The following is a 12,812-nucleotide window of genomic DNA, read 5'->3' on the forward strand; positions in this document are numbered from 1 at the left end:
CGAAGGGAGAGGCTTAACCCACTAAGCCACCCAGGCACCCCTATCACTTGCTTTTCTACTAAACAAAGAGTGAGATTTAGGGGAAGGACCATGCTGTGACGTATTTTTCTCTTGCCTCACCGTATCTCTCTCAGGAAATGCATCTCAGGAAACCAGAACATGTTTCCCCCAGAAAAATCCTAAGCCAGTGCCTTTTCTAACCATGTCTAAGTCACGCTTCTTTTTCAGGTGTTTCTATTTACCAATTCCCATATTTGGCTCAGGAAGCCATTGTTCCCCCAGCGCTGCGTGTGAAGTCCTTCCTGCTTCCTTACCCGTGAGGTAGCTGACTGTGGTATAATAACGGGCCTCCTTCTCCTTCCTTTACACTAGATGGCCATGGTTTTTACGCTGTATTAGAATGACTCCTTTTGTAGACATTGAAAATATTTAATGTGGAGAGAAGAACAGATAGTATAAAAGTATAATAATAGAAGTAATAGAACAAACAGTAATCACATTTCGTGAGGGAAATTGCTTATGGAAGTTCTAATAAAGTATCATAAATCTTATATAGGCGATACAAGAGGCTGAAGATGGGCTAAAGGAATTGGATGCAGGAATCATTGAATTAAAAAAGCGTGGGGACAAGTTGCAGATTGAGCAGCCGTCCATGCAGGAACTATCCAAACTTCAGGTATGGTTTTCTGCCAGCAACATTTTAGCTTCAATAATGCATCCTAACTAGAAGTCAAGAAAAAATTATTTTCTATGTTTCCTTGGTTGTTCTCTATACAATTCATGTCATTTAGGTCCTAATTTTTATTTTAAGCAACACTTAGAATATTTTCTGAAACTTTTACCAGGTTTAATGTGATAAAATAAATTGTGTTCTCAAACTTCTAAGATTTTTTTTCCTGACATTTACTTTATTATTAGTCCAATTGTAGTGTACCTCAAAAAACTATTTACCAACTATTTACCTGGATCCTGGGATCATGACCTGAATCAGAGGCAGCTGCTTAACTGACTGAGCCACCCAAGTGCCCCATCAAAAGTCTATTTTAAAGAAAAAATGCTCAAGCTAATATTTTTTAGAAAGTAGTTTTTCTCTGGTGTTCAAAACTATAGTTAATCTTTCATATATGTCTGAATGGAAGAGAGACACAGTTTTAATACCAGACCAACAGAAAAAAATAAACTAAAAGGTAGGTGAAATCTAAACTGATTTCCCAACATCCTCCAGGAGTAGGAAATAATTGGGGGTTAATTTGCTCTCTTAGATCAGGCTGCTAGGCAAAAATCCAACGTGGGATATTAGAACTGGAATATTAAACCAGCGAAATTTAGCAGTTGATAAGCAACATAGTTAAATTACATTAAGAGAGAATGGTGTACAGTGACACACACGTGTTAAGGTTTCTCTGCATTACTGAGAATCACTGAGGGATTAATAGTGTAAGTCCAGCGTAGGGTCACAAGTTCTTCCTTTTGAGAAAATAAAATAGCTCTTATTTTAAAAAGAACATTTTTATGTTAACTGTCTCATTCCATTATCTAACATTTCACAATGTCGTAAGCCCGGTGCCCTTACTTTGCACTTAGACAGTTTTCCAACAGTGCTTAAATGTCAGGTGGAAGAGTCAAACATCATAGTTGTAAATGGGCATTAAAGTTGAACTTTTCCAGATTGAGCCATTTTGGCCTGCTAAACCTTAATATGATACATTAATCAAGTCCATATGGTTCAAATAAATTTTGTGTTTGGTGGATCATCATCTCCTAAAATGTCTTTCCAGTTTATAGAGTTATTTATTTACTCCACCACATTTGGCAAAAACATTGCCTTTTTAAGTCTTAAAACATTTTGCTCACATTAAACTCCTCTGTTTCTCCAGCTCTTTATTTAGTCCAATATCTGATCATTACTTAGCAGATAAAATGTGGAAGATACTTTATTCAATTACTCTAAAATTATGTAAATATTAAGAACACTATAAAAATTAGAATTACATTAGAAAATTAGAATTTACACTTAACATTTCCCTCAGCCACATGAATAACTTTTCAACATTTTAACCCCGCATCCTACCATAAACTTTTGATACCCTGAGAAGAGAGCTGTCAAACCGACCTCACGTCATCCGTAGCCAATATTTTGCATATCCTTTGGAATTTGTAAATATTAAGCTTATCTTTTCTGAAGGAAGTTTCAAAGAGAATCATGAGAAAGATAGGCAGTGCTCTGCATAGAGAGTATCACCACTGGTCCGATACCTGAGGGACTGTTCTTGGCTGGGTTGTGGACTTCGTAGGTAGTGTGCCTTTCGGCAAAGAGTCAACACATGAGATTATGCTGAGTGAAATAAGTCAAGCAGAGAGAGTCAATTACCATATGGTTTCACTTATTTGTGGAGCATAAGGAATAACATGGAGGACATGGGGAGATGGAGAGGAGAGGGGAGTTAAGGGAAATCGGAGGGGGAGATGAACCATGAGAGACTATGGACTCTGAAAAACAATCTGAGGGTTTTTGCTGGCGAGGATGCGGAGAAAGGGGGACCCTCCTACACTGTGGGTGGGAATACAAGCTGGTGCGACCACTCTGGAAAACAGCATGGAGGTTCCTCAAAATGTTGAAAATAGAACTGCCCTATGACCCAGCAATTGCCCTACTGGGTATTTACCCTAAAGATACAAACGTAGTGATCCGAAGGGGTACGTGCACCTGAATGTTTATAACAGCAATGTCCATAATAGCCAAACTATGGAAAGAACCTAGATGTCCATCAACAGATGAGTGGATAAAGAAGATGTGGTATATATATATATATATATATATATATATATATATATATATAATATATAATGGAATACTATGCAGCCATCAAAAGAAATGAAATCTTGCCATTTCTGACGACATGGCTGGAACTAGAGGATATTATGCTTAGCGAAATAAGTCAATAGGAGAAAGACAACTATCATATGATCTCCCTGATATGAGGAAGTGGAGATGCAACATGGGGGGTTTGGGGGGGTAGGAAAAGAATAAATGAAACAAGATGGAATCGGGAGGGAGACAGACCATAAGAGACACTTAATGTCACAAAACAAACTGAGGGTTGCTGGGGGGAGGGGGTTTGGGAGAAGGGGGATGGGGTTATAGACATTGGGAAGGGTATGTGTTATGGTGAGTGCTGTGAAGTGTGTAAACCTGGCGATTTACAGACCTGTACCCTGGGACTAATAATACATAATATGTTTATTTAAAAAAAATTTTAAAAATTATTAAAAAAATAAAAAGAAAAACAATTTGTGAGTTTTGAAGAGGCAGGGGGTGGGAGATTGGGCCAGCCTAGTGGTGGGTGTTGTAGAAGGCACGTATTGCTTGGAGTGCTGGGTGTGGTGCATAAACAATGAATTCTAGTACACTGAAAAGTAATTAAAAAAATAAAAAAATTTTTTTAAAAAGAGTCAACACATGAATTGAGAGTGAGTATCACTGTCTCTATTTTGTAGGACATGTACGATGAACTGATGATGACCATTGGCTCCCGGCGGAGTGGGCTGAACCAGAATCTCGCACTTAAGAGTCAGTATGAAAGGGCCCTACAAGATCTGGCTGACCTGCTGGAGACTGGACAGGAGAAGATGGCAGGTGACCAGAAAATCATCGTGTCCTCCAAAGAGGAAATTCAGCAACTACTTGATAAACATAAGGTAAAGAGAATGAGAGAGAGAGAGAGAATGTAGTTGTGAAAGCATATTCTCGGTCACTGAGATCTGTATCTACCTAGTAAAACCTATTATTAATATTTTATGAGTTCCTCCTTGAATAAAACACTCTTTAAAATAGTTACCAAATGTATATTCAAACCTGTGGACACTAAATAACACAGAAAAAATATGGAGGATACATTCCTATAACTTTGCGAGTTAAAAAAGAATGCAGAGGCACTTGGGTGACTCAGCTGGTTAAGTGTCTGACTCTTGATCTTGGTTCTGTTCTTGATCTCAGGGTCATGAGTTCAAGCCCTGTGTTGGATTCGATGCTGGGTGCGGAGCTTAAACTTAATTAACAACAACAACAAAAAAAAGGAATACCACCATTCCTAGTAATTTTTAATTATCACCACTTCCTCAGTATAAACCAGGCTTTTCCCCTTCATTTACTGCAACCAGTGGGAAACTTGACTTTCTTCAAAGTGCCTAGCTTCCTTATTAACTCTTTTGATTTGTCCTTGTGTCTTTTATGTCCATTTATTTATCTAGCCCTAAGTATTCTGGAGAGAATGCTTCTCTTGTCCTGGCCAAAGGCTTCTCATTGTGCCCTGGGAAAGAAGAGTTACCTACCCAGCTGTGGGACTGGGTATCTGTCTCCTTTGTGCACTTCTGGCCAATAAGCACATGTTCCTCTGGCTGCTGTGGGCCTCAAAGAGTTTATTCCTGGGGACAAAGAGTCCTTTTCCTATGTGATCAAACGTGGTATGCCTGAGGCTGCCCTATCAGTATGTCCCATTGCCAAGCTCAAGTTAGACACTGCTCCTTAGGAAAGGAATGCCTGTTTAATGTGCACACAAATAACTTGCATTTTTGGAATGACTACAGAAGGATTAGTTTTACCAGTCCAGAAACCCAAATTCTCAGACTGTAGGAATGTCATACATGGAAATTTTGAAAAGCCCGCTGGGATATAGATAGTTAACATTCTACCATTATGTAGCTCTGGTGGCTTATAAAGGTGAATTTTGGCGGGGAGGAGGGTGGGGTGTACTTCTTGCTATTTTTCCCAGAGATTGTTGTCCAAAACTTTGTGATTTATTAAAGCCTTATCATTTGGCTTTGAAAACATTGCTTTAAAGTTCACAGCTGGTTTTCTTCAAATCTCTGACAACAGTAATAAAATATCATCCTGAGTTATTCCAGAGAGGAAGCTAGGATCAATGAGTATAAATAACAGAGACGTAGGCCCAATAGGTAAAGAACTCTAAGAGGAACACTGCCATTGAGCAGACAACCCTTCTGGCCATGGGAAGACCATCCAAGGCCATTAGGGGGAGATCGGGTTGTAAAAGGAATATCAGTTTTTGGTGAATGTTGGGCTGAATGACCTCCAAGTTCTCTTCGAGCTTTAAGATTCTCTGATATAATAATGGTGAGTTAAAAAATGAAGATTCTGGCTTCTTTTGACCAGACTATTTCTGACAGAGAGCTCTGCAGTGACCTTGAACATAGCATGTTCTATAGCCTGGGCGGTTCCGTGTCCTCACCCACCAAATGGGAAACAGAATTCCATACCTCGAAGACGTGTTATAAGGGTTAACCGAATTGGTCATTAAGGATTGGTGGAGTTTCTGCATATAGTAAAGCACTAAGCACTGTTATCAGTTTGTAGGTCTTCAGCTTCACCCACAGTAGAGGGAACAGAAAATGGGATAAGGCCTGTTTACCTCCTCTAGGGCCTTTTACATATAAAAAGTAACATTTCGAAACATGTTTGTAGGACTGCCCAAGGCCTATCCTTCTGTTGTGTGTGGGTATAATATAAGGTAAATTTAAAACTGTGTAATACCAATAGGTACTTGTCGAGCTGTGTTTGGCAGTGAGTATTGGAGCCCAACGAATGCTCCGGGAATTTGGAAAGTAGAGCTCCAGCCTAGACACAGAGGAAGGAGAGTCATGAATGTGTAGAGTGAGGACATCTTGGAAGTACAGAGTCAAGACAGAGACCGAAGACAGGGGCTGCGAGCTCATGTGTCCCGGGATAAGGAAGGCCGGTGTGTGTGGTGGGGTCGTGAGTGTCTCCCAGACTGTACAGGGATGAGGCCTTGAGAGGGCAGAGGAACTGTGTTAGCAGCTGGTCACGCCTGAAGAGCTCTGTCCGGGGGGGGCAGAGTGTCCGCAGCCCAGCGTGTATAGGTGTCCTTGAGTGGAGGGGACTGAAGCCCCCTTCTCTGCTGGAAGCTGTGAGTGCCTGCATGAAGTGGGGGGCAGCGGGCTGGAGAGACACTGCTCCGGTACTGAGTTCCACCAGCTTTCACGTCTAAAGCAGCTTTTGTTGTCGGATGGGATACGTTTGAGTCGCTGACCTCTCTCTCCTCCAAAACTTGCAGGAATACTTTCAGGGCCTGGAATCTCATATGATCTTGACTGAAACGCTCTTCAGAAAGATCATCAGCTTTGCAGTCCCACAGGAAACACGGTTCCACACGGAACTGATGGCACAGGCTTCCGCGGTACTGAAGCAGGCTCACAAGAGGGGCGTGGAGTTGGAGTACATTCTGGAGGTGAGACTGTCCACGGACTCCCTTCCCCACAGCCGACTGTGCCATTAAGGCAAGACCTGTTTACCCATGCCATGCACCTCGTAGAACTTTGGAACTCCCTCAGACTCAGCAGTGTGTTCTGCCCTGACCCTCTTGTCTTTCTATTTCTAGTTGGATAAAGGCTCTGCCGCACCTTGAGTCGGCTAGCTTCCCTCCGTACTGACTTTAGTTAGGGCACGAAGATACTTAGGGTTTTGACAGTCAGACTAAAAAACCGCCAACCTCGCTGTACAGGATTGGAAAAAGCTGCAAATGATTTTTAAAAAGATTCTCCAGTTTTGGCTAAAGTAAAAATCAGAATTCAGGAGTGACTGGTGTGGGATTTCTCCTTAGTAGAATGTCTACACTGTATATTTCTGTTTCTCAAATGCCTGTGGTAGCTTTTTCTATTTGTGAATGTCACGTAGTCACTTTACTATATGAAGTAAGCACCCTCTTCCCCTTTGCTTAAATCATACGCGCATCGCCACTATGGTAAAGAATGAAACCGTGCATATCAGAGGCCTGCTGTGTTCCAGGTGCCCTGGGTACAATCATTCCATTTAATCCTCATGACGGACAAGAGAGTTATATTAGCCCCATTTTTTTAATGTTATAAATGAGGGTCAGAGAGGTTTAGTAACTTGCCCGTGTTCACACAGCAGATTGGTTGCAGATCGAAATCCCGTTCACAGTGTTTTTGGGGGCCGCCATCTGATTCACGTGCTTCAGAGAAGCGTCTCAGAGCAAACCCCCACTATAAACAGCTCCCACATAACTTTAAAGAGAATCTGTTGAAAGCCTATTTTTGCACACAAAAGAGGACCCTGTTCCTGGAGGACAGTTCTTTAGCTCACAGACCGATACTATGTTTCTAGACATGGTCTCATTTGGATGAAGCCCACCAGGAGCTCAGCAGACAGCTGGAGGCGGTGGAAAGCAGCATCCCGAGCGTGGGGCTGGTGGAAGAGAGCGAGGGCAGGCTCATCGAGCGCATAACGCTCTACCAGGTCAGCGTCCCAGGGCATCTCGGTGTGGGAGAAGTGGCCACGTCTTCTTTCGAAACTTTCCCACGGTTTTAATGTGGAATCTAAGCAGACTTGAAATCAAATATTTCATTAAGTATTTTTACTTTTATTTCAAGCTGTTGACATTGTTGAAAGCAGATAGATTTTAAGTGTTTGCTTTATAATAGAACATAAGAAAGATCTTTCTTCTTCTTCTTCTTCTTCTTCTTCTTTTTTTTTTTTTTTAAACAAGAGAGCTCTTTGAAAATTCAGCCGCCACCAAGCATTTTCTGTGTTGTTATGCTGGTGTCATGGTATTCTTACAGCTTCATAGTTTTAAAGGTACCGGACGTTACTACAAAAAGAAGAAAGGAAAGGAGTGGGGGGCGGGGAGGGAAGGAACGGGGGTAGGCGAGGAGTGTGGGGGGAAGGAGAAGAGAGGAGAGAAGGAAAAGAAAGAAAAGGAAAAAAATGAAAAAAGAAAAGGAAGAAGAAAGAGTAACATCTATACTTAGATATGGATGAGCCATTTCAAAGTTTCTAATCTTACTTGGGAGCACATAGTTGAAGTCTGACTAACAGGGCGTGGGAACTTTATGGGGCACCGGAGATACTGTAATTCTTAAAGAGAAAAATTGCATCATCCAAACTTTTAACCCAGTACTTTCAATCAATTTTAGCATTTGAAATCCAGCCTTAATGAATACCAGCCCAAATTATATCAGGTATTAGATGACGGGAAACGACTGCTCATATCCATTAGCTGCTCAGATCTAGAAAGCCAGCTAAATCAACTTGGAGAACACTGGTTAAATAATACCAACAAAGTGTCAAAGGAGCTTCACAGATTGGAAACAGTGTTGAAACACTGGACCAGGTAACACGGTGACTATTATATATCACTGTAGATTAGTGAGGAGTCTTTATAGGGCATTTAATATTTAATATTTAATATAGGCATTTAAGATCAGTGGGCGTGAGACGTGAAAAAGATGATCTCTTATCTGGGCACTTATTTTGTATTTTGGAAAACAAAGGCAAAAACAAAACCCCCACTTGGATTCTTACGTAATTGTATAAACAAGGAATTAGAAGCGGGCAGGGAAGCAAGTCCCTAATGCACTTTAACTTGGACATTTGCCTATGGACTATACATGGATGGTCAAAGTAAAACCTTAGAAGGAGAGGTAGAAGGAAAGTGTGTTTGAGAAAGTAAAGTTTCTCGAGGGCAGACTGATTTTACATAGTGAAACACTATTTCTACACCACCTTTATTTTTAAGAACTTTACTATTTTCTAAATAGCCTCAATTTGAAGGAGTAAGTATGTGTATATAGTAGGTATATAAAGGTATGTATGTATGTATATACATATTTATATGTGTGTGTGTGTATACATATATATATATATTTACATTCAGCTTAGAAATGGGAAAACTGAAACTTGCTTACAGTATAAATTGAAAGGGTAGTTGAGAGTGTGAATGCAAGAGATTATTCTCCCAAACCTCTTGTTTTAAAATTGACATTGCTGTATAAGATGGGTTACCAGAAGAGATATATTGGTTGTTTACTCAGTAGGCTCATTAATATAATTACAGATATCAAAGTGAATCTGCAGAACTTACTCACTGGTTACAATCTGCAAAAGACAGGCTAGAATTTTGGACTCAACAATCTGTGACAGTCCCACAAGAACTGGAAATGGTCCGTGATCATCTAAATGCTTTCCTGGTAAGCCTAAGGTTCTAAATCATTTGATTAAATTTTCTATACTTAGTAAGCCAACCCAGAGAGAATTTGTCCATGTTAACTATGTGTGGTCAATCGTTGTGCAAAATAATAGGCTTCAGCATTCCCTCATTAAAGCAGTTTTCAAGGAATGGCTATGTTGTTGGCTTTCGTTCAAGGCGATGGTGTGCTGCTTTTGTTTTTCTCTGGAGTGCTTACCGTAACTCCCCTTCAAGATGTAAAGAAAAATTGTTTACATAGTAAATGGTTCTCTTTTCTTAAATTAAAGGTCAGTCTATTTACTCCCAGTTTGAACATTGCTACTTCATTTAGGAGTTTTCCAAAGAAGTGGATGCCAAATCTTCCCTGAAATCATCTGTTATGAGCACTGGAAATCAGCTTCTTCGATTAAAGAAAGTGGACACAGCTGCCCTACGTTCAGAGCTGTCACACATTGAGAGCCAGTGGACTGACCTGCTGACAAATATTCCCACTGTACAGGAGAAGCTCCACCAGGTATAGAAATAATCATAAGTTTAAATCATAATAGTTGATTTAAGCAGTATTCAATGGAAAGAGAGCTAACCCTGCTTATACTTAGAAATTTAAATCAGCTTTATCATGGACATCTTGCCTTTTCTCTTTCATTGTTCTGCATACTAAAAGTGAACTGTTCTGTAAAGCCATATGTATAAATGTCATATCTTCCAAGGACTTCTTTATTGTCTGTGTGTGTGGGATGTAGAACAGAACCTTCATCTGGCCTTGTTTAAACTGTTTTCTCATGAGTAAAATGTGAGAGATTACACTTCCCTCCTAAAGTGAGTAGTTCTGAGGATTCAATCACAATACGTATAAAAGACCTATAATCTCACCTATAATAGGACAATTGACATTCAATAAGTATGCACTTTCCTTATCTGGAAATACACCTCCCTTCCCCGTATCCCAGACAGTGTATGTTTCTCTTTCTTTGGGATGCATCCCTCTACCAGGTATGATAGCCGTGTTTGAGATCTGTCTTACCCTCCTAATCAGCAGCAACGCATTTCTAGGGGCAGGAAACATCTCACATTCATCTCTGTGTCTTCCCACACCACATAGAAGCCCATAAGTATTTTAAATGATGGTTTTTGTTTCTCCAAATCATTATAATAAATATCTACAAAAATATATGATCGATCAAGTAAGAGTCAGAATTCTAAGTATATTTTAGTTAAAGAGTAAGGAAATTGGCCATGCTCTTAGGAATAAATATTAGAGTGCCAAAAAATCTAGAAAATGATAGTTTGTAGTGTGGTATTTTTCTTTCTTCCTTTAACATTCCTGAGTCATAATACACAGAAATTTTTACAGGATAATTAATAAAATACATCTGTTGAATGTTTTGTAGTTAAATTTTTTTTAACTCATAAAACTAGCTATAAAATAAGAATAATATTTTCTTCTTACTGGTATTTTGATTAATTAGTTAATGTTTATACAATGTTTATAGTATTGGATGTCAAGTGAACATAAGATGACTATTATTGTTCCGTGTTTGCCTGATGTTTAATTTTAGGCTTCTAATGAGGTTAAGATCCAAAGATGTCATTAAGAATGGTTATCTCTGTTGGTACACTGGCAAGTATTAATGCAGAATTTTTAGGTTGGCAGGATTCTGGTTTGAATTTTAACACTTGTGTCTTGTTTTGTCTCTTGTTGGGCAGCTCCAAATGGATAAGCTGCCTTCCCGCCATGCCATTTCTGAAGTTATGACTTGGATTTCTCTCATGGAAAATGTTATTCAAAAGGATGAAGAGAATATAAAAAATTCAATAGGTTACAAGGCAATTCATGAATACCTTCAGAAATATAAGGTAATGGGACATTTTTTCCTTTTATTTTTTCATATTTCAGGACTATTTTATTAAAAGAATTCAAAAAGCTCAAATTATAGACCTCAGATTTCGGAGCGTGTGTTTCAAATATAGTGACCAGATAGAGGAACAAGGGTAAGAAAACTGCCTCCCTAGTTGTAGACATGGAAAAGTTGTCCGGTATTAGAAATAGCTTTGAAGATGATTTTGTGTCATTTAAAAAATGATAAAACAAACCATGAGAGACTCTTAACTCTGGGAAACAAACCGAGGGTTGCTGAAGGGGAGATGGGTGGGGGCGTGGGGTAACTGGGTGATGGGAGGTAAGAACAACCTATGATGTGACGAGCACTCAGTGTTATAAGCCAATGCTGAATAACTGAGTTCTACATCTGAAACAAAAAAGGTCATTCTAAAGAAGAAAATGGTATCATTGATAAATATGTTATAGTGAGATTATACAATTTATCCAATTCTACATCCTCTACCTAAAATATGCCCATGTATTCATATTCAACATATTTGTAAATTCAGGATGTCATATGTGATCTGTAATGAGCTTCTGATAGTAATGCCTTATTGTAAATATATACAGATTTTGCCATTTGGACTAAATCATGGAAATGATAATATGAATCTTAAGGTTACTTGAGGCTCCCCCATTCCTGATGAAATATAAGATATTTATATGCATAACCTTGTTTTCTTATTTTCTCCCTTCCCTTTTCAGGGTTTTAAGATAGATATTAACTGTAAACAGTTGACAGTTGATTTTGTGAATCAGTCCGTGCTACAGATCAGTAGTCAGGATGTGGAAAGTAAACGCAGTGATAAGACTGATTTTGCTGAGCAACTGGGAGCCATGAACAAAAGTTGGCAAATCCTGCAGGGTCTCGTAACTGAGAAGGTAAGCCTCTCCTGTCCATAATTACATGAAAACACCAAGAACAGGCACACTCTGTAAAGAAAATTCATGCTACACATAGCATGCAAACATTACTGCAGGGGACGTCACTGCATCTCGTTGCTCTAAACACTCTTTACTCTTGTTAATTATTTTCTCTTACACATCCTCTACTCTTCACCTACTACATGTTGTTTTACTTTTTCTAAAGATGCCTCTTAACTTTGCCTTCCCTTTAAGTTGACTTCTTTACTTTCTTACCAACACTAGCCACTGATTCACACTTGGTAAGATTTATTTCTTAAACATACATACAATAAACTGTATTTGAAGAATTCTTAATTTAAAGCTAATAGTGTCTTGAGTTTAAAATAAAATTACACATGTCATTTTTTTTTCAGATCCAGATGTTGGAAGGCTTATTGGAATCTTGGTCAGAATATGAAAATGATGTACAAAGTCTGAAAGCTTGGTATGAAACCCAGGAAAACAGACTAAAGCAACAGCATCGCATTGGAGATCAGGCTTCAGTTCAGAATGCAATGAAAGACTGTCAGGTAACTTGTCCAGGTGGCTGACAGGCGAATGTCACGGTTTCATGGCATAGGCCAAAGGAAGACTCAGGCCCTGGCAGTTGAGATGAAATACTGAAAAAAGTTTTGCTCAGTAATGAATTTCTTGGATTATGTGAGTTTATAGAGTTTTTTTTTTTAACCATTACATACTTTCACCTATTTAAAATAATTTGAAATTATGAGAATTTCGAGACATACTCCTAAGTAGAGAGAATGCTTCTAACCCTTCTATACTGATCATCAGATTTAATAGTTAAGATTTTGATGTCTTTGCCTGAATTATTTCTTTTCTTAAATATTTTCCAGTAAACCCCAGATGTCATGTTATTTTCTTCCTGCCTACCACAATACACATCTCTAAGAAACTGACGTTTTCTTATATATCCATAACATCATTATCACCACAAAAACTTTAACAATAATCCTTTAATATCAATCAATGCTCAATTCATA

The 12,812-nt window shown here is 38.9% G+C and overlaps 1 protein-coding gene across 17 annotated transcripts in view; it reads left to right on the top strand.

Moving 5' to 3' along the window:
* The window catches only part of SYNE1 (spectrin repeat containing nuclear envelope protein 1), a 464,420-nt gene that overhangs the window by 353,736 nt on the left and 97,872 nt on the right, over positions 1-12,812 (top strand). For all 17 annotated transcript variants that reach the window (XM_013056743.2, XM_013056751.2, XM_013056755.2 and 14 more), the window contains 10 exons: positions 557-676; positions 3,499-3,699; positions 6,093-6,266; positions 7,163-7,294; positions 7,972-8,168; positions 8,892-9,024; positions 9,355-9,537; positions 10,731-10,880; positions 11,611-11,787; positions 12,186-12,341. In XM_013056743.2, the coding sequence (XP_012912197.1) occupies positions 557-676; positions 3,499-3,699; positions 6,093-6,266; positions 7,163-7,294; positions 7,972-8,168; positions 8,892-9,024; positions 9,355-9,537; positions 10,731-10,880; positions 11,611-11,787; positions 12,186-12,341 (1,623 nt within the window). The remainder of the gene's footprint in view (positions 1-556; positions 677-3,498; positions 3,700-6,092; positions 6,267-7,162; positions 7,295-7,971; positions 8,169-8,891; positions 9,025-9,354; positions 9,538-10,730; positions 10,881-11,610; positions 11,788-12,185; positions 12,342-12,812) is intronic.

Source organism: Mustela putorius, unplaced genomic scaffold, assembly GCF_011764305.1.
Source record: "Mustela putorius furo isolate JIRA1106 unplaced genomic scaffold, ASM1176430v1.1 tig00000450_pilon_pilon_pilon, whole genome shotgun sequence".
Taxonomy (NCBI): Eukaryota; Metazoa; Chordata; class Mammalia; order Carnivora; family Mustelidae; genus Mustela; species Mustela putorius.